The 20,108-nt window shown below is 30.8% G+C and overlaps 2 protein-coding genes across 2 annotated transcripts; both read right to left on the bottom strand.

Moving 5' to 3' along the window:
* Positions 1-1,242: 1,242 nt before the first annotated feature.
* Positions 1,243-7,635, bottom strand: LOC110666909 (serine/threonine-protein kinase STY13). Its single transcript, XM_021827570.2, has 3 exons — positions 7,245-7,635; positions 3,333-4,318; positions 1,243-1,780 (listed from the first exon to the last, which is right to left on the bottom strand). Exons 2-3 carry the CDS (start codon positions 4,232-4,234, stop codon positions 1,441-1,443), a joined length of 1,242 nt encoding a protein of 413 aa, XP_021683262.2. The 5' UTR covers positions 4,235-4,318; positions 7,245-7,635; the 3' UTR covers positions 1,243-1,440.
* A 637-nt stretch (positions 7,636-8,272) lies between these two features.
* Positions 8,273-13,329, bottom strand: LOC110666907 (serine/threonine-protein kinase STY13). The gene is made up of 3 exons (XM_021827568.2): positions 12,766-13,329; positions 10,448-11,439; positions 8,273-9,002 (listed from the first exon to the last, which is right to left on the bottom strand). Exons 2-3 carry the CDS (start codon positions 11,350-11,352, stop codon positions 8,663-8,665), a joined length of 1,245 nt encoding a protein of 414 aa, XP_021683260.2. The 5' UTR covers positions 11,353-11,439; positions 12,766-13,329; the 3' UTR covers positions 8,273-8,662.
* Positions 13,330-20,108: the final 6,779 nt, after the last annotated feature.

Here is a 20,108-nt window from a genome sequence, read left to right as displayed (position 1 = left end):
ACTTAAGTTAAATGATTTTATTTTAAGAAATTGAAATTTATTGACGAAAATGAAAATATGATTGGTGCAAGTAACTCCAAATCTTATTAAAAATCATATCCAGTTCATTCCCACATCTTTTTTTTAATTGAAATTTTATAAAAATTATTTAAAATATTTTTAATGAAACAATAAAAAATATAATATTATAATAATATTCTATTTTATATTTTAATTAATTATTTATATAAATAAATTTGGAAAGAACTGTTCGCTAAAGTGACCACAGATATGTCATTTATTTTTTATCTCTACAAGAAGAACAATTCTTCAATATTCATTACTAGTATCAGTTTACTATCTTTTTTTCTATACTTAGAATCTTCAGGGAAAGTGGATCCTGTGTAATTTATTTCAGTGTTTGGACAACTGTCATTTGTATAGTGCTCCAAGGAGGGGCTTGTTTTTTCAGCATCTTTAACAGGAAAAAAATATATCTGAACATATATGGAATAAAATCTCTTAGATAGTTAATAATTTATTCTCTAAGGTAGATAATCTTATTGAAATCTCTCACATCCTTGAAGATGCTCAAGTGGAAGAATCTCTTCTTCCTCTTTTAAGCCCTCATAATATATATAGAAAATAAATTTTCACATATACATTCTATTCTAGTGTAATAAATAACTATTTTAAATTTGTTTATAATATTTAAAAGTCATATAATATAATTTATTTATAAATATATAAAATGTAAATAAGAGAATGAATTTATAAATTGATGAGCGTTCTATCATCTATTAATAACTCACCTATTTGAATATCTATCATTACCAACTACATCCAACAGTTACCTTCAATATCTAAACCAAACACTGCCCTAAATAAGGAATAGATTACCACTTTTTTTCCTCTATACTTTATTAGGTTACTTTTCTTATCATAGGAATTTTCAAACTTATAGTAATTAAAAAAAATAGTAATGAGCAACATTATGCGGAGATAAATGAAAAAATTTGTCTGCATACAAAAAGGATTTGTTTAAATTAAATCATTAATTATGAAAGATTTTTAATTATTAATATGCAAATTTATTTTTTAGTCTATTTAAATGTTTAAGTTGCTTTTATGACCTCTAACAAGTTATAGTAATTTACTATTCAATCAACGGTTGTGAGTAGGAAGTAACCAAGCAATTACGTGCAAAAAATATGAGCAAAAGAAGAGCACAACTAAGAGATATCAGAAGAGACATAAAGAAGATGAGGAAAAGGGAGAAGGAACTAAACCAGGAATTAACAATTCTCATCACATATTTTTTCTTCTCTATTTTAAGAAAGAAAATACACAACGCTAAAGGACATCAGTAATCACCTCCTCCAGCCTCTTTTTTCTTTTCCATATTCTTCTTCTCTCTCTATTCTTATGTCCTATTATTATATTTCTTTTCCCTTGTGGAAATCAGTCCACTGTCATTGGTAAGCTCATGCAACATCTGAATCGAGCTTTGCGCACGCTGGTCATGATCTCTGTCTCTGCATTCTCAAGCATTTCGACGACTTCAATGAAAGGCGGCCTAACATTAGGGTTGGCATCCCAGCAACGGGTCATGATCTCACCAAGAGCAGGTAAGCAATCATTGGGAATGACAGGTCGAACACCCTTGTTGACGACTGCAAATGCAGCCTGCACTGCTGTCATGTTCTGGAAAGGAAGCATACCTGTGATGAGTTCCCATAAAACAATACCAAAACTATAGACATCCACTTTTTGTGTGTAAGGCCTGTGCTGAATCATCTCCCTGCAAAGCCAGAAAGTAAAGAAGTCAACAAGTCACAGGAGTATTAGATTGCAGATATTAAATGTCAACCACCCTTTAAATATCCCACTTCATATGATCTTGAATAAGAAAAGGTTGATGTCCATGTGAACAGTTGAATAGGAAAACTTGTCATGAACTTGAGAAGGAATATATGAAACAGAACAAACTTGAGAAGGAACATATGAAACAGAACATAGTCAAAACACAGGATTCAGAAGTCGTGTCCCCAACCATCAGGCTGATTCAATAGCATGCAAATTTTTATCATGCAATAATAGTTTGAGATCAGATTGATCACAAAATCAGAATATTCCCTGTAAACCCTCTGGTCATTTCTACATATTGCTTTAGATGCATGAAGTTTAAGAAACAAATGTGTGGTTCTAAAGAAATTCACTGCACATGTCACTTTAACCAGGCAACTTACAAGTAAAAACAGAAGTAATACAATACAATCAACCAATTTCACAATTGTTTTTCATATTGTAGTTAAACATAAAAATAATGGATAATTAGACAAAACTAGATCACTGAAGAGCCAAGAAACACTACTGAGTCACAATATAAATGCATATAGAAAACTTTTAGGAAAAGTAGACAAATATAAACACAAGCATTCATTAACGGGAAAAAATAGGAAATAAAAAAATTAATTTTCACGCCCAAAAATTTCTTAGAATATAATACACTATGAAATTTTCAGCACTGAACACACACACGTAAAAGTTTGCAACTTACAAGGAATTGAGAGGTAACATTGAGTAAACATAAATAAGAAAACTTAGAAGAAATTTTCCATCAGAAAATGAGAAGTTTCTGCTAACTAACAAAGACTTTAGGAAAATTAAATAATAGAAGGCCTGTAAAAGAAACTTCGACAGGCATATATACAAATTTATTATATATAATACTAAAAGGGAATAATGTCAAAAGTCAAAACCATAACAGAGAAAGTTTTGAACTAAGGAACAATTAAAAAATAACCAACACTGAAATGGAATTGGTAATCAAACACTAAGGCTACTCCAAAAAGGAAGAAGATGAGGCCAGTAAGTAAATTTGTGACAAAAAGCATCAGAGCATGGGATAAATCTTCATCTGCATAACCATAATGATTGTTGTTCAAGCAAGAGCAGTAAATAGAAACCATTATTTTCAAAATTTTTTGTTGAACCACCTTCGAACACTATGTTAACACAGAGTGAGTGTGCATGCATGGGCATGAACACATCTAGACTACAAAATATAGGTCATTGACACTGAATAATTCTATAACCTTAACTCTAATAAATATGAGATTTAGATAAAAGATAGTCTAAAGTAAAACAGTGTTATGAGAATAAAATTATATGGTCTTCTGCATAACAATAGCAAACCATATATGATGCTTGAATGAATACGTTTATACTGGATTAATAACTTTGCCCCATGGAAGTATGTTAATTTCAGAGAGAAAATATGTACACAGATAAAAGGGAAAGATAATGGAGAAAATTCTAAACTAACATAAAGGGGAAAAAAAAAATCTTACGGTGCCATCCAGCGGTATGTCCCTGTCTCTGGTGTCATTCCTTCGGTCTGCACCTCAATTCGAGCAACCCCAAAATCTGCAATCTTTATAGATTTATCTCCAGAAATCAAAAGATTGTCAGATTTTAAATCCCTATGAATCAGACCAAGCCCATGAACATAGGCCATTCCTCTTGCAACGTCCAAGGCCTGCTTAACTGCCAATTTCAGTGGCACTGCCCTGTTCTGTCGCCTTGTTAAAAACTGACGCATTGAACCTCCTTTTGCATATTCTGTCACTATGCACCATACCATTGGTTTCCGACAAGCACCAATAAATCCAACAATGTTGGGATGCTTTAATGTGGCCAGCATCATAACTTCCTGCTGAAATTGTTGCTCCATCAACTTTGCCCTTTCTGGGTCATTTTCTGGCCTCTCCAAGATTTTGATGGCAACATCCTCACCATCATAAGTCCCTCTGTAGAGTTTCCCAAAAGCCCCTTGTGCAAAAGCTGCCCCCATATTAAGCTTCCTCAAGTCAATGGTCCACTCATCAAAATTCTCAAGGCCCTCTGTAGGGGAATTACTATCCATTAGTGCATGGGCCAGTGCATCATCATTCAAAGCACGCATGGCTCTTCCATTATGGTTAACACTCCGTTGAACAGAGTAGTTGTCATTAGCATGCCGCCGCAGTCCTTGGTGATTCAAAATGCGAGTGTGAGAATCATTTGACCCAATACTTTCTATGGACATTACAGTCCTTCCACCATTGCTTATTTGCAAGCTATCATAACTGTCTATTGACATATTGGAATTCTCACCAAGTTTATGATAGAAAACTTGTGATAAATCATCATAATTGTTATCATGATTGTTTAGGCCAATAATTCCAGGAAATTTTGGCCCTCCTTCCAACATCTTCCTCTTTGAGAAGCAAAACCTCAAATTCCACTTATTACTTCAGCATCAGAAACTAAGACTAAATTGTTCTCTTCAGAAAACCTGAAACCAAAACAAATCAGAGTTCTTTCAGCATATTATTCCCAACATGGTTTTGCAATATATTGCCCTCTAAGCTTCTAAATAAACATATACAACTAAGCCCTTGCTTAAGAAAAGACAATAATCTGAATGTCTAACTATGATATTATTTCAACCTAGCACAAGTCTAATGGATAATTTTTACACATTGTCCCTGAACTTATAATTTTATAACAATATCATCCCTAAACTTTAATTTATATTATAAAATCTCCCAAACATTAATTTTTGTAACCATAAAGTCCTACTTACCATTGATAGACAGTTTTCCGGTAAATATGTTGATGTGCCAAACATTTTTAAAATAAAAAAATTTACATTATTACCCCTATTTTCTCAGTAAAATCATAAGGAATCAGAAATATCCACAAAATCTCTAATGATCAGTGACTTTCATTCAGGTTTGCTGCAATATTGGGTTTCTTCCCAGCAGAGAACCCGGTAACTTCATAAACTTCAACAGCTATCCAAAAAAATTCAAGATTTGGCAACTACCCATGAAAACAATCTCAGTTAAATGATGAGTAAAGAGGAAATGTAGAACTGTGAAAGTTAGAGGATAGAAATCCAAATGTGAGAGAAACCCAGATGCTTGTTTTGAAACAAGCCATTGGTGATTGAAGTTCACCAAACAATAACTCATTCTATTTGAAATAAATATCTCCTTTATCTTGTTTCCAAAAAAAAAAAAAAAAAAAAACTCCTCCTCTATCTATAATTAAATAAGTATAAAGACATCCTGCTATATGGAAAATTGCCACATCAATTTCACAGGCCAATCTTTTGCTGTCCTATGCAGAGATTTTTCCGCATATACAGTTCTCATCATCAGCAAGCTATATATCAAGTGGAACCTTAAATGCCTCTTGCAAATATTTGGTGAACATAAAAGGAATGAGATGGCCCAAATGCAGAGATTCAGAGGAGGGGCCTCTGCCAGTGTAAGAGAAACCCATATGTTAAAGGAAACAAACCCAGATTTGGCAACTACCCACTAGTCCCGCTGCATTTATCCCCACTCCAACGACACCATTTCCATCTCCACCACTCTAGCCATCTCGGTCGACGAGTATAAGACCAAGAAACATAGTGTTATGTGTCCATTGCTTCTCAGCTCTGTCATTCGCAACAAGTCAAAGACCAAGAAACAGAGTTGTTTGTGTCCATTGTTTTCCTCTCTCTATCATTGATTGTCCTGTTTTTTATTTTCTGAGGGTTGCTGATTGTGTTGGGATCTAAAGAGGGGCATGAGGTACTGGATTCCATGAAAAAGAGAGTAAGAGATGCAGATAAGTTGTTTGACGAAATGAGTAAGATGAATTTAGTGGGGAAGTATGTTTCTGGAGCAAAAGAAACTATTTTGATGGCAATTTTAAATTCCAATGAACTCACCGGACAGAGTACTACTGAAAGTGACGGAGATAGAGGAGGGAAGGATATTACTGAGAGGGAGAGATCGCGAGAACGAAGGGGAGATGGTCACGTATGTAAGGGATAATAAGGCAAATTTATGATCTTTCATTTTAAAATGTTTGCCACATCAGCATTTTTACCGGTAAACTGCCTATCAAAGGTAAGTAGGACTTTATTGTTACAAAAAATAATGTTTGAGTGGTTTTATGATACAAAATTAAAATTCGGGACAATGTTGTTACAACAGTAGTTCAGAGACGTGTGAAAATTATCCCAAGTCTAACATGAGAAAATGACAAAAAAAGAGATCCTCATTAGCCACATATCTTAGGAAATTGAATCTGACATGACCCAAAAATAACAATTCGCTGGTAAATATCCCTAAAGAAGAAAAAGGCAAACAGAACATAAAACAATTAGCTTCGAAAAAACAATGAACACGACAAAATTAATCAATTCTATGTACAGAATACTGTGAAGAAAACACTTAAATGTTGGACAATGATGTTAGGCCCTAGAAACACAAACAACATTACCAAAGAAAGATCCTTATGAAGATATGAGCACTTTTTTCAGACCTATAATCATTTTTTTTCCTCAATTGAATAACTCATTGATTAAAAGTAATCTACTGAAACACACATAATTCTAATTTCATAAACAGCCAGTATTAGATACAAGAACAACTTTTGGAAGAGAGAAAATGTGCAAACAACTCTAAAGAAAATTATTTGATATGTTAAAAGTAAAAAAAAAAATCAACAGGAGAAAACAAAGACACCAATTAGATTGCTATTCCCTTAAAGAGAGAGAGAGAGAGAGAGAGAAAGCCAGAGCACATTTTTAAACCTCATATTTTCAGTTCGCAAATTCATAATTGTTTTAATGTGACCCAACATCATTATTTAAGAACACCTTAAACAATCAAACACGGGAACAAAGGAATCAATAAGAAGAAAAACAACACAATCAAATGATTATGAGCATATGAGCATGAGACCATTATACCAGATAAAATAAAGCAAAAGACTTTCAGGATTTATACTGAGTTGCATTTAAAACCAACAGAGATAAGATTTCCCTTCAAAACCAACATTTTGAACACAGATTCGAATAAGTTCTCAATATCCAGAATAATAATGACACACAGGAACTCATGTATGAAGGATCAAATCATCACAAATCACTTCATAAATCATTTATCTCAAATCGTCACAAATTACACCATAAACAACCAGACCACATATCCCAATCACAACAGCAAAAAACACCCCACCAAAATTTTAGACAACTGTCTCTACCTACCCATGTAAGCTTTTAACCCCTTAAACATCTAATATCATCCCATATGAATAAATTGAATAACGGAGTGCCCATTTAAAGCTACTTCAACTCATAAGTAGTTCATAGATGAGAAAATTGCTGCCGGTATAAATTATGCTCAAAGACAAAATAGAAACGATCAGGAGTTTACCATATTGTCTGCAGATTGACTTTCTATTTCCGTGCAGCACGAGAAACAAATCAACATAAAAATCTAGCTCCAAGATCAAGGCTGAGAGAAAACAGATTGGTCTGTCCACTTTTCCAAATACAAGGCAAGAGACAAATAAGAAAGAATAATCCCCACAAGAACCTCGATCCTTCTCTCTTGATTCTGTGATTTTTCCTTTTTTTGGCTATCCAGTCGTCTACCGGCGAGAAAGACTCAGAGATCCCACAAGAGAGATGAAGAAGATGACAGAAAGGACCCTCTGAGTCTGAGATGGTTGTGCTAAAAAAGAGAGGTTGAGGAGAGTGAAGACAAAGATCTTAGTCTTCCGAGAGCAAAATCGACCGTGGAGACCAAAAACCACAGAAATGAGAAAAACGATTTATTAATTTATTATATATTTGGGTGATTTAAATAAAGAAATATTATTTCATTTAAGAAAACTCAATATTATAAAATTTTTATATTCTATTTTATAAATTTATTTAAAATATATTCAATTCAAAAAATATTTTAAATAAATAAAATTATAGAAATAGTTATAACATTTTATATAATAAAATATTATTTTAAATTAATAATATTGAATATAAATATTATTATTTATTTATTACCATTTAAAATAATATTTATTATATTAATTTTATAAAAATATATTTTTGAGAGGCTGTAAAAATATCTTTTACATATATTGTAAATATTATTATTTTTATATAAAATTAAAAAGAGATAATATATAAAATTTAATTTTTTTAATGTGGCTGTTTTTTCATTTTTACTGACATTATTAATGGATTTTTTTTCATTTCCATTTTACTACCTTCCGTTTATTTATATAGTTTCGGTTAATTCATACTTCAAGAGTCATCGTAAAGTAAAAATACAGTAAAAAAAAATTCAGAAAATTTTTATAACCGTTCAGGGAATTAAAAAACAAAGCTGTTCATAAATCTCAGTAGCCAAAATACCTTTGAAACAAGAACAAGTATGCATACATTAACAGCAAAAGCTCAAACAATTTATAGTAATTTAGCATTCAATCAAGGGTGATGAGTAGGGAGTAACCAAGATTCAAGTACAATCAACAACGTGCATAAACTATCATACATACGAGGAAAAGAAGAGAATGGATGAGAGATATTAGGAAGACGAGGAAAAGAAGAGAATGGATGAGAGATATTAGGAAGACGAGGAAAAGGGATAAGCAACTAAACCATGAATCAACTGTTCTTATCCTATCTTTTTCCTTCTCTATTTTAAGAACCAAATTAAACCTAATAAATACACAATGCTAAAAGACATCATCACAACACCTACTACAGCCTCTTTTTTCTTTTCCATTTTCTTTTTTCTCTCTCTGTTCTTATGTCCTATTATTATGTTCTTTTTCCTTCTGGAAATCAGTCCACTGTCATTGGCAAGGTCATGCAACATCTGAATCGAGCCTTGCGAACATTGGTCATGATCTCAGTCTCTGCATTCTCGAGCATTCTGACAACTTCGACAAAGGGTGGCCTAACTTCAGGGTTCACATCCCAGCAACGGGTCATAATCTCACCAAGAGCTGGCAAGCAATCATTGGGAATGACAGGACGAACACCCTTGTTGACGACCGCAAATGCAGCTTGCACTGCTGTCATATTCTGGAATGGAAGCATCCCTGTGATGAGTTCCCACAAAACAATCCCAAAGCTATAGACATCCACCTTTTGCGTGTAGGGCCTGTGTTGGATCATCTCCCTAGAAAGCCAGAAAAGAAAGAAGTCAACATGTCATAGGAGCATTAGATTCCAAATATTGGATGCCTAACTGCCCTTGAACATAAACAAATAATTTGACTGATAAGTACTTCGCAAATCTTAATTAGGGGAACAAATAATAATAATCTCATTAACACTTGCTAACAACAATGCCCGACTTCCACTGCATAACCACCACCATCCTATACCACTACAACTACTGCCGACGCCATCATCCCACAACCATTGCTACTATCAACACTCCACCACCATCATTACCACCACTACAAGCAACAACCAACTTCTTCTATCATTGTCACCACCACCAGAGTCCTCCCAACCTCCACAGCCTCCATTATTAAAGAAGTATATCTAGAGGATATTTCAAGAAAATTATACACACACATTTTATGATATAAAAGTTATGAAATTTGAAAAAAATATATATATTGTAGGAAAAAGTTTTTTGACATAAAACTATCGGTTTTAGCTCCCTAAATAGCACGTATGTTTATAGGATGAAGAAGAAGTAGCAAGATGAGCATACACCAGACAAAAATAAAACATAAAAAATAATTTTTCCTTACAAAAATTTGTTTCAACATAAAAAACTAAGGCGTATTTGGAGCTGGACATAGTCCAGTAAAAGTTTGCTCATGGCAAGAAATTGAGAAGTAACATTTTGTAAACATACCTCATAAATCATAGAAGAAAATTTCAGACAGATAGAGAGATTTATGCTGCCTAACACCGAACCAAGACCTTACAGAAATGAAATAGTTGAAAGCCGATAAAAGGAATTTCAAAGGCTTATATACCAGTTTAATATAATGCTAAAGCAATTTAGCGAATCATGTCAAAAGTCAAAACCATGGAGGAGAGAATTTTTAACTGACATGTGAATAGTAATCAAACACCAAGGCTAATCCAACGAAGAATACCAAGGAAGCAAATAAATAGGCTAATCCAAAAAAAAAAAAAAAATACAAAGGAAGCAAGTAAATCGTAGTCAAAATGCACGAGATAAGTGTTCATTGGCATAACTATATAATTGTTGTGCTAGCAACACCAGAAAATAGAAATCATTCATTCAAAATTTTTGTTTAATTGCCTTAAAACACCAAGCTTACATAGAGAAAGCGTACAAGCATGGGCATGAGCACATCGAGACTATAAAATATAGACACTGAATAATTCCACAACCTTAACTCCAAATGAGATTTAGATAAATGATAAGTATATCAGCATTATGACAATAAAATAAAACGGTCACAGGGCATGATGATAGTCAACATGCACGATGCTTGAATGAATACATTTACATTGGATTAATAATTTTGCCCTCAGGAAGCATGTTAATTTCAGAGAGAAAATATGTACACAGATAAAAGGGAAAGATAATGGAGAAAATTCTAAACTAATACAAGGGGGGAAAAAAAAACTTACGGTGCCATCCAGCGGTATGTCCCTGTCTCTGGTGTCATTCCTTCGGTCTGCACCTCAATGCGAGCAACCCCAAAATCGGCAATCTTTATAGATTTATCTCCAAAAATCAAAAGATTGTCAGATTTTAAATCCCTATGAATCAGACCAAGCCCATGAACATAGGCCATTCCTTTTGCAACATCCAACGCCTGCTTAACTGCCAATTTTAGTGGCACTGCCCTGTTCTGCCGCTTCATCAAAAACTGACGCACTGAACCTCCTTTTGCATATTCTGTAACTATGCACCACACCATTGGTTTCCGACAAGCACCAATAAATCGAACAATGTTGGGATGTTTTAATGTGGCAAGCATCATAACTTCCTGCTGAAATTGTTGCTCCATCAACTTCGCCCTTTCTGGGTCATTTTCTGGCCTCTCCAAGATTTTGATGGCAACATCCTCACCATTGTAAGTTCCTCTGTAGAGTTTCCCAAATGCACCTTGTGCAAAAGCTGTACCCATATTAAGCTTCCTCAAATCAATGGTCCACTCATCAAAATTTTCAAGGCCCTCTGTTGGGCAATTGCTATCCATTAGCGCATGAGCCAGTGCATCATCATTCAAAGCATGTGGGACTCTTCCTCTACGGTTAACACTCTGTTGAATAGAGTAGTTGTCATTAGCACGCCGCCGAAGTCCTTGGTGATTCAAAATGCGAGTGTGGGAATCATTTGACCCAATACTTTCTATGGACATTGCAACAGACCCTCCACCATTGCTTGTTTGCAAGCTATCATAACTGTCAATTGACATATTGGAATTTTCACCAAGTTTATGATAGAATCCTTGTGATAAATCATGATAATTGTTATCATGATTGTTTAGGTCAATAATTCCAGGAAATTTAGGACCTCCTTCCAACATGTTCCTCTATCAAAAGCAAAACCTCAAAAAGTCCACTTATTTCTTCAGCATCAGAAACCAGGACGAAATTATTGTCTTCAGAAAACCCTGAAACCAAAACCAATCATAGCTCTTTCAGCACATCATTATCAACAAGCAACATGCATAATTACCCTCTAACCTTCTAAATAACATATACATCTAAGCCCTTGCTTAAGAAAATACAGTAATCTGAATACCAAACTACTTGATATAGGTTTCATCTTAGCATAAGCCTTACATGAGGAAACAACAAAACAGAGACATTCCTACCACACGACCCAACAAAATATAAATTCACAGTTAAACACCCTAAAAGAAGAAAAAGGAAAAGAGAAGATAACAACATAAGCTTCCAAAAAAGAAATGAAAACGAACCCCATAAAAAGATCATTTCTTTGTATAAAACATTCTGAAGAAAACACTATTAAGTGTTGGCTATTGATGTTATGCACTAGAAACATAAAATCAGCAAACTCTAAGCCAAATCCTTGCAAACCCAGAAGCATAAAAAGTCAATCATACGAATATAAACAATATTAACCCATGAAAGATCTTTAAGAAGAAGTCATTACTCAATTGCAAGACGTATAAACATAACACTAGAGCTAAATTAAACAAAAATTGTGTCAATTTCATAAGTAACCCAAATCAACATAAAAGCAAAATTTGGAATAGAGAAATGGTGCAAGCATCGCTCAAGTAAATTATTTGAAGTGTTAATAGTAAAAACCAACAAGAGAACACAAAGAACACAATTAGCAAGCAAAGAGCCAGCCTGTGCACATCTTTAAACCAAATATTTCAGTTCAATATACATAATAGTCTTAATGCGACCCAAAATCATTCTTTAAAGAAAACACTTAAACAATCAATCACAGGAATAAAGGAAGCAGTAAGAAGAAAAACAATACAATTAAATGCTTATGAAAACAATATACTAGTAAAAATAAAGCGATCAAACTTTCAGAATTTATACTGAATTGTTTAGGACTTCTATCCAACAAAGACAAGTTTTTCCATCAAAACCAAAATTTTGAACATAGATTTGAATAATTTCTCAATATACGTAACAGTAATGACACAAAGGAACGACTATATCAAGGATCAAATCATCACATATCGCTTCCTAACTCATTTATAAGGAGTCAAATCATCACAAATCACTCCATAAACACCAAGACCACTTATCCCAATCACAACAGCAGAAAACACTCCCCCAATTTAGACAACATTTTCCACCTACCCATGTAAGCTTTAACGCCTTGAACATCTAATGTCTCACATATGAATGAATTGAACACCCGGGTATCCACTCAAAGCTATTCAACCCACAAGTTAATGGATGAGATAATTTTTGCTCAGCATAATAAATAGAAACGTCCAGGGGTTTACCTTACTGTCTGGAGATTGACTTTCTATTGCTGTGACTGTCTGGAGATTGACTTTCTATTGCTGTGGTTCTGCGGTACGGGTACCCAAAACAAATCAGCAGGAAAAGCTAACGTGGGGGATTCGAGAGCTTTTCAATGAGTTCAAGCCTGAAGGGAAACAGATGGGTCTGCAACCTTTTCCCAATTCGAGGTAACAAACAAATCAGAAAGAATAATTCTCACAAAAACCCTCGATCTTTTACTCTTGTTTCTGCGATTCTTCCCTTTTCTCTCTATCCAGTCGTCTATCGGTGAGAAAGATTCAGAGATCCCATGAGAGAGAGAGGATGAGAGCAAAGACCCCTCTGAGTCCAAGATGGCTAAAGTGCTCAGAAAGAGGAGGTTGAAGAGAGTGAAGACAAAGATGGAGTCTTTGAAGAGAAATGGACTGTGGAGACCCCAAACCAACAAAAGAAGACAAAAAAAAAAACACACAGAAATGAGAAAAACGATTTATTTGTATTATTGTAATAATATATTCGCTATTGAACTAAATCCATTGCTCTTATTTTTGCTTCTATTACCGTGACTGGGATTTTTTTTTTGGTATTTGACTGAAATATCTGTTGCTGTGGCGCAATTCAATTGGTCTTAAGCTAAATACGAAAGTGTTTTTAAATAATAATATTATGGTGATTATTATAGTTATTTGCTAAAATGCCCCTGACACATTTCCTTATTTTCGGAACTTGGTATCCGTTTGCACATGTGTATTATTACCATGCTCATAAGAATTGTTTAAAAGGTTTAGAAGCAAAAAGGTGATGATATTATCTCAATGCAAATTCTTTTAGGACCATAACAAGTATTTTTTATTTTTTTATTTAATTTTAATATAATTATTATTTCTATTGTAGCTAATTTTGTATATTTAAAAAAATAATTACATCAATTTCATATATATATTTCAATTATTTATTTTGTTTATCCACTTCCATGTATAGTTGTTAATCATGAATAATTTAATTAATTATTATTTATCTTTAAAAAAATTACATAAATCAATATACATCAAAATCAAATTTAATTGTGAGATTTATTGTAATATTAATAGGAAATAACTATTTTTATAAAAAAAATTATTAAATGGAGGAAAATATATGACATCCCTCACCCGACTACAGTGTAGTCGAGCAAGGCATATCACACTCGGCGCCGGAGCACCCTATTTTATCTTACTTTATTCCTTTAAAAATTTTAGTTTCGTTATATTTTTAATATCAATTATTTTTCTACAGAGAAACCAGCGGAGTTTCCCTTATTTCTATTATCATTTAGCGTATTTCATTATTCATCTGCTTGAAATTTCAATAATATTTTTACAATAAAATCTCATCTGTTATTTTCATCATCATTTCATCACACATTCAATTCTTGCAACTCACTTGCATACATGTCCATTCATACTCAATTTATGTATCAAAATTCTCAAACTTCATAATTTACATGATTTATAAGCTAATTTCATAAATTCATAATTTATATGATATACAATTAATTATAATACCATAATTTACATTACAATTAATAACTAATTGTAAATACATAAAATAACTTTTGTGAGCCCTATCTGAGGAGGTGATAACTTGAACACTTCTGACACTTCTGCAGATCTGAACTCTAAAAATTCCAGTAAAATGTCCACTGAGTTTTAGCTTCAGTATCTGCGCGAAGGAAACAAATCCATCACGCTAAGCATTTCTGCTTAGTGGTGCAATAATATAACAATAAAATAAAATAATATATACAAATAAGAAAGACTGAAGTATAATTTTAAAGTATAATTTAGATTCTCGGGTATCAATTAAATTTGGTGTAATGTTTCTAATATCAACTATCTTATATTCTATTTTATCCCTATTTGGAAGTGCTGAGTTTATACAGTAATAATATTAGATATACAAATTAATTATAGGAGTATTGTATTTTCGGTTCTTACAATTCTGAAAATTTCATTTGTGCTACTTGATTCAGTTATGTTTCCATTGCTAATATTTTTTTTTTCTCATTTCATTCAACACTTTTTAATATTTTTAATTTCTAATATTTCTGAATAATTTTAATAATTTACACTGCCCATGTAACCTATGACAGGCTGACTAAACTGGATAACAGGTCATTGGCACTGGACACCGCGGTGCCTCAGGCCGTCATATCATGGGATGTAAAACGTCAACCACATATGCAGTCATTGTGGCTAAAAAATCATAATAACATATAATCGGGCATAAAAGCCATGAGTGCGGGCATAAAGCCATGAATACAAGTATAAAGCCTTACGCAATACTGCTAAAACAATACCTTATTGGCATGCCAATCTATCCAATCTGACACACGTGTCTAGGTAATACATAGGCATATTAGTACCATTAAATGTTAATATATTGTATTTTATGACTTCATTGTTTCATGACAAATTTCAATTATAATTTATAACATTTCAATTCTATTCCTAATAGAAGTATAAATTTTAAAAATACATTTCTACATAAATTTTACCTTCATCATAATTCATCTATTTATTTATTATATTCTTTGTGTCGATCACAATTCACAACAATGGTTCTCACATACCATTATACTCAAAATACTTTTTCTTTCTACAATAATGAGAACTAATGTCTCATTTTATACATTAACATGATTCATTTATTCATTCATTATGTTATTCATATGATCACAATTTATAACAATTATTTCATTATATATTCCATTATATATATTTGTTGTAACATTCTAAACTTTATTTCCTAATAGAAGTATAATATCTAGACTCATTTTCATCTAATCTCATTTATACAATTCACAATTTATCAATTATATCATCTATTTTTTCTTTTTAATTCCTTATCTAATTTATTACATCATTTCACATGTCCCTAAGTTCAACATTTTTATTTATATTGATTTACAAACCACATTTCAAAATATATTAACAATGTTTCCTAAGTTCTATTTGTGATGAAAATACAATTCCCATCTACATATTCTCATAATTTAGGTATACATTAAATCTTTTAAGTGTGGTACCATTGACCCCATTAGCAACTTAAGTTTTTGGTAGTTACTATTCACTTGATCATTTCCCTTCAAAGGTTGACTTTTTAATTCATAATATGTACACAAATGTTTGATACATATTTATACCACATTTTAGGTTATAAGTTTGTTGGCATTGATTGCCAATTGCAAATCAAAGCATTCTAGAAGTATTTTCAAAAATTCAGTTTTTATGTCCTATATTTACTATTCCATTGGTCTAAGCTGCAGTGAAAATTTGGCAAACTTTTATTTATTAAAGTTGTTCCTTTATGTGTCTTCTTTAATTTCCTTTTTGAATCACTCCATTTTGAGTTTTGTAGCTCAAGTTATGGTCAATTTACCATAACTTGCCGGATTGGTCCTTACCCAGATTTTCTGGGCAAATTTGGTTCTGCTAGATTTGGTGTCCTAATTTGGATTAGTAATTTGAATTGGTTAAGTTCAGAATTTGAGTTTGTGTTCTTTATGAAAGTTGTTCTAAATTGCCTAATCTTTCCATTGATGTAAGATTCAGGTCATTTGAATATTTTTAAACTAAGGTATAGCCAATTCATTTGGTCAATTTTTCAGGGCAGTATGTATATTACCCAGATTATGTCAATTTTTAGAGCAACTTAAGTTAGTTTTCTGGGTATGGTTTATTTACAAAAAATGTGGCTTAAGGTCTTAAATTTCATCTCCAATTGGTCTCATACCAATTGGAGTTGTCTAGCTCTACTTATGTTCATTTAAACACACTGGACTCATAGGTTCAAAATTCCCTACACAGGAACAACACTCCTAATACCACATTCTCATACTACTACCATCCATAATTCACATTCCATGCACTTCAATTAGTTCATAATTGGTCTCATCATTAACAATTTATCAATATATCATTAAATTCCTAATTTTTATATCAAACCCTAACTCCAATTCAAGATTTACACAACACATATCACATTAGGCATACTAATCAATTTCTAATTGATTTTTACACATCAAACACAATTTCTAAACTATTCAAATCTATCAAAAACCATCAAACTACCACTCCCATAAAGCTGGCCAAAAATCCAACCCTTCATTGATGCATCATTTATATAATTTTTCATGAAATTTTACCTTCATTCAACTTAGTTTTAACTTTTAAAGAAGAAAGAAAGCAAGAGTTAGGTACTAACCTCTTTGAACAAAATACTAACCTCTTTGAACAAAATTTTCTTGGCTAATCTTCAATTTTTCCTACACTTTCCTTCTTTCTCTAGGCTGCCAAACACTTGCCCAAGAGGTGTAGACAAGTTTTAATGAAAGAAACTTAAGGTTTTGTGGTGAGAAATTAAGGCTTAGAAGAGAGAGATTAGAAAGTTTTAATGGAGATGGAGAGGGATGGGAGTGGCTGCCGAAAATGGTTGAAGAGATGAGCAGAATTTATTTCTTAATTTACCTCATTTTATATGTATTTATCTTCTTTTAATTAGTTTGTCAAGTTGTGATTGGGTGTAGAGTTTTTAATTGCATCATAGTGATGTTATAAGTCCCATTTAATTCATTTTCTTTTATATTATTCTATACTCATTTTTAATTTATTTTTTATCAATTTTTATTCATATTTTATGTCATATAATTTATTTAATTAATTAGACAAGTTGGTCAAAAATCGTCTCTGAATGCGAAATGATCAAAATGCCATTCATTTTACTTAAAAGACTAAAATTGTCTATATCGAGTGAATAAATTTTCTAAGCATTTTCTTGACATTCTAATACTACCTAGGGTGCCGTAACTCTTCTCTGTCATCCCATAAATTATTTCATAAGACTCTCCTCGGGTTTAGGGTTACTAGTTGTCTTCACCGCTACTTCCCGTTAGGGTCACCCATCAACCGGGCATCGGCTAATTTAACTTTATTGTATTTTATTTTTAAAATTTTTCTTACTATTATTTTTGTCTATTTATGACTCCTCACTCTATTTTATATATAGTTACAGACATTTTGATTATCTGGACTTACATTAATTACCGAAATAGTTGAATGCACAGATTAACTAAAGTGAGGGTATTACAAAATACCTTCAAAAAGCCCATTGCTAATTTTTTTGAATAAAAAATTTTAGTTGCTTGCAGTTGAAGATATATCATTTATCCATTTTTTATAAACTCAAATTTAAGTCATTCTTCTCAAATTTCCTAATAAAACTTTAATTGTTAAATAGGTAAAATTATATCTCAGTATTGTTTACTTGTTATTATTTAACTAGTTAGGCCTATTTAAAATAAAAAAAAAAAACTTTCACATAATAGTTAATTAATTTATTTAGTCTATCCATTAAAAAAAGAAAAAATATTTAGCCTAATGATGAGACAATATTATTTTATGATTGAGTATTCAATTCGAAGAAGTATTTGGTTTAACTATTTATTTTTAATTTTTTATTTAAAATATATTTTTAACTTATAAAAGAATTAAAAAAAATAATTAATTATTTAATAATACTATTTAAATAATTTTTAAATAGTTTAACTATTTAGTTAAAAAGTGTTTAAAAATAATTTAATTTATTAAAATAATAAAAAATTATATATAATTAAGTGTTATGATAGTTAAAAATAAGGATAGTATTAATTTTTTAAAAATTATTATTTTAATATAATATTTTACTTGATTAAATAGTAGTTTTAAGATAAGTTAATAAGTTATAAATGATGAGTATCTTATCTATAATTTATGACTTAGACTTTTTTTTATGTAGAAAATAACTTATATATAGGAAATATTTTCCATTCATAAAAAATATTTTCTAATAAGTGTTTTTATGAAAAAAATTTACATTATTTAATTGTAATGTTAAATTAATTATATGTATTTATATCATATATGTATAAATATTTTCACATTTTAATAAAATTATCAAAATTTAAAAAATAAAAAATATTTTTCTCTTTTGAAAAAAAAAATTATTTTTCATTAAAAATTATTTAATTTTCCCTTTGATCGAAAAAATATTTCTCGTTGATTCATTTTCCTAGATATCCCAAATACTAAAAAACACATAAAATATTTTTCATGAAAACAAACGGAGCCTTAATTTAAGTAATTTTTATAAATTATAAAGAAAATCAATATAACATAACTTATCTTACTTATTAAATGTATTTAACTGACTTATAAGATAAATAAATTCTCTCAAAATCTCTATCAAACAGATGTAAGGCCTTGACTAGTACACTAAAAATGCATATTATGATCCTTTTATTTATCAAAAACTGGATACATTGTAAGGTGAATGTAAAAAAGTAAACTATTATCTCGGTAATAATGAGCCAATATAGTATTTACGAAAAATTTCCTAGTTAATTAGTCATGCATTACTATTGGAAATCCTAATTTCCTAACAAATACAACCTTTTTAATTATTTCTTCACATGTATCTCCAATAGCAATAATTAGAGAAGTTAGTATTTATTGTGTCATCCACTATTTGTTAGTAGACCTATTGAATCCCTTGCGAATAAAACTTATTATTAATTCCCTAATCTAGTAGTAATATGAGATCATAATAGGAGCATAGGTTAAAATCTTACCAATGTTAACACTTCCATTTCCAATACTTAAAAAAAAAAAAAATACATATAACTTTCTTTTTTAAAAGAAAATTATTGATGTCTAATCAAATTTCATAATAATACTTTGATCACATTGAATATAATTTCAACACTATTAAATTAAAATTTATTAATTATAAAAATATATTTTATTATATATTTAAAATTGGTATTGCCGGTTAAATATTCGGATTAAAGAATAATAACTATTTATGAATTTACTAAAAACAAATTATTTATAAATTAAGTGTAATTAGCAGAGTTCAAACTCATATAAAGATAAATTTAATAACATTAAATATTTACTTATAAATTCATGCATTTGTTATATACATTGCAATTATTTCTACATAAATCTCAACATGAATATTTAATGTAATGAGATCGAGTTTATATTAGATGTATTCTTATAAATTTTATAAATGTAATTAAAGGACTGCAAAGGTCTTAAACATGATTTTTTTTTTTATATTTGATAATCAAATAGTAAAGACCTATAATTTATTATCAAATATACTTCTCACTAACAATTTGTTTAAAAATTTTGTTATTTGTTTATCAACAATAATTACTGCTATTAATTTATTTTAAAATTATGAAGTTTGATATTAATTATTAGTAGATAATATAGTTTTAAATTCAATTTATAATATTTTATTTATTATATAATTTATT

The sequence above is a fragment of the Hevea brasiliensis genome, chromosome 16 (genome assembly GCF_030052815.1).
Source record: "Hevea brasiliensis isolate MT/VB/25A 57/8 chromosome 16, ASM3005281v1, whole genome shotgun sequence".
Lineage (NCBI taxonomy): Eukaryota > Viridiplantae > Streptophyta > Magnoliopsida > Malpighiales > Euphorbiaceae > Hevea > Hevea brasiliensis.
This window is presented reverse-complemented; position numbering and strand designations above follow the sequence as displayed.

What these genes read in the sequence shown, in the direction of transcription:
- LOC110666907 (XM_021827568.2), bottom strand. Translation starts at nt 11,352, where the DNA reads ATGTTGGAAGGAGGTCCTAAATTTCCTGGAATTATTGACCTAAACAAT. An exon ending in ACATACCGCTGGATGGCACC is followed by an intron (nt 9,003 to 10,447) that starts GTAAGTTTTTTT and finishes CTGGCTTTCTAG; the next exon opens with GGAGATGATCCAACACAGGC.
- LOC110666909 (XM_021827570.2), bottom strand. Translation starts at nt 4,234, where the DNA reads ATGTTGGAAGGAGGGCCAAAATTTCCTGGAATTATTGGCCTAAACAAT. An exon ending in ACATACCGCTGGATGGCACC is followed by an intron (nt 1,781 to 3,332) that starts GTAAGATTTTTT and finishes CTGGCTTTGCAG; the next exon opens with GGAGATGATTCAGCACAGGC.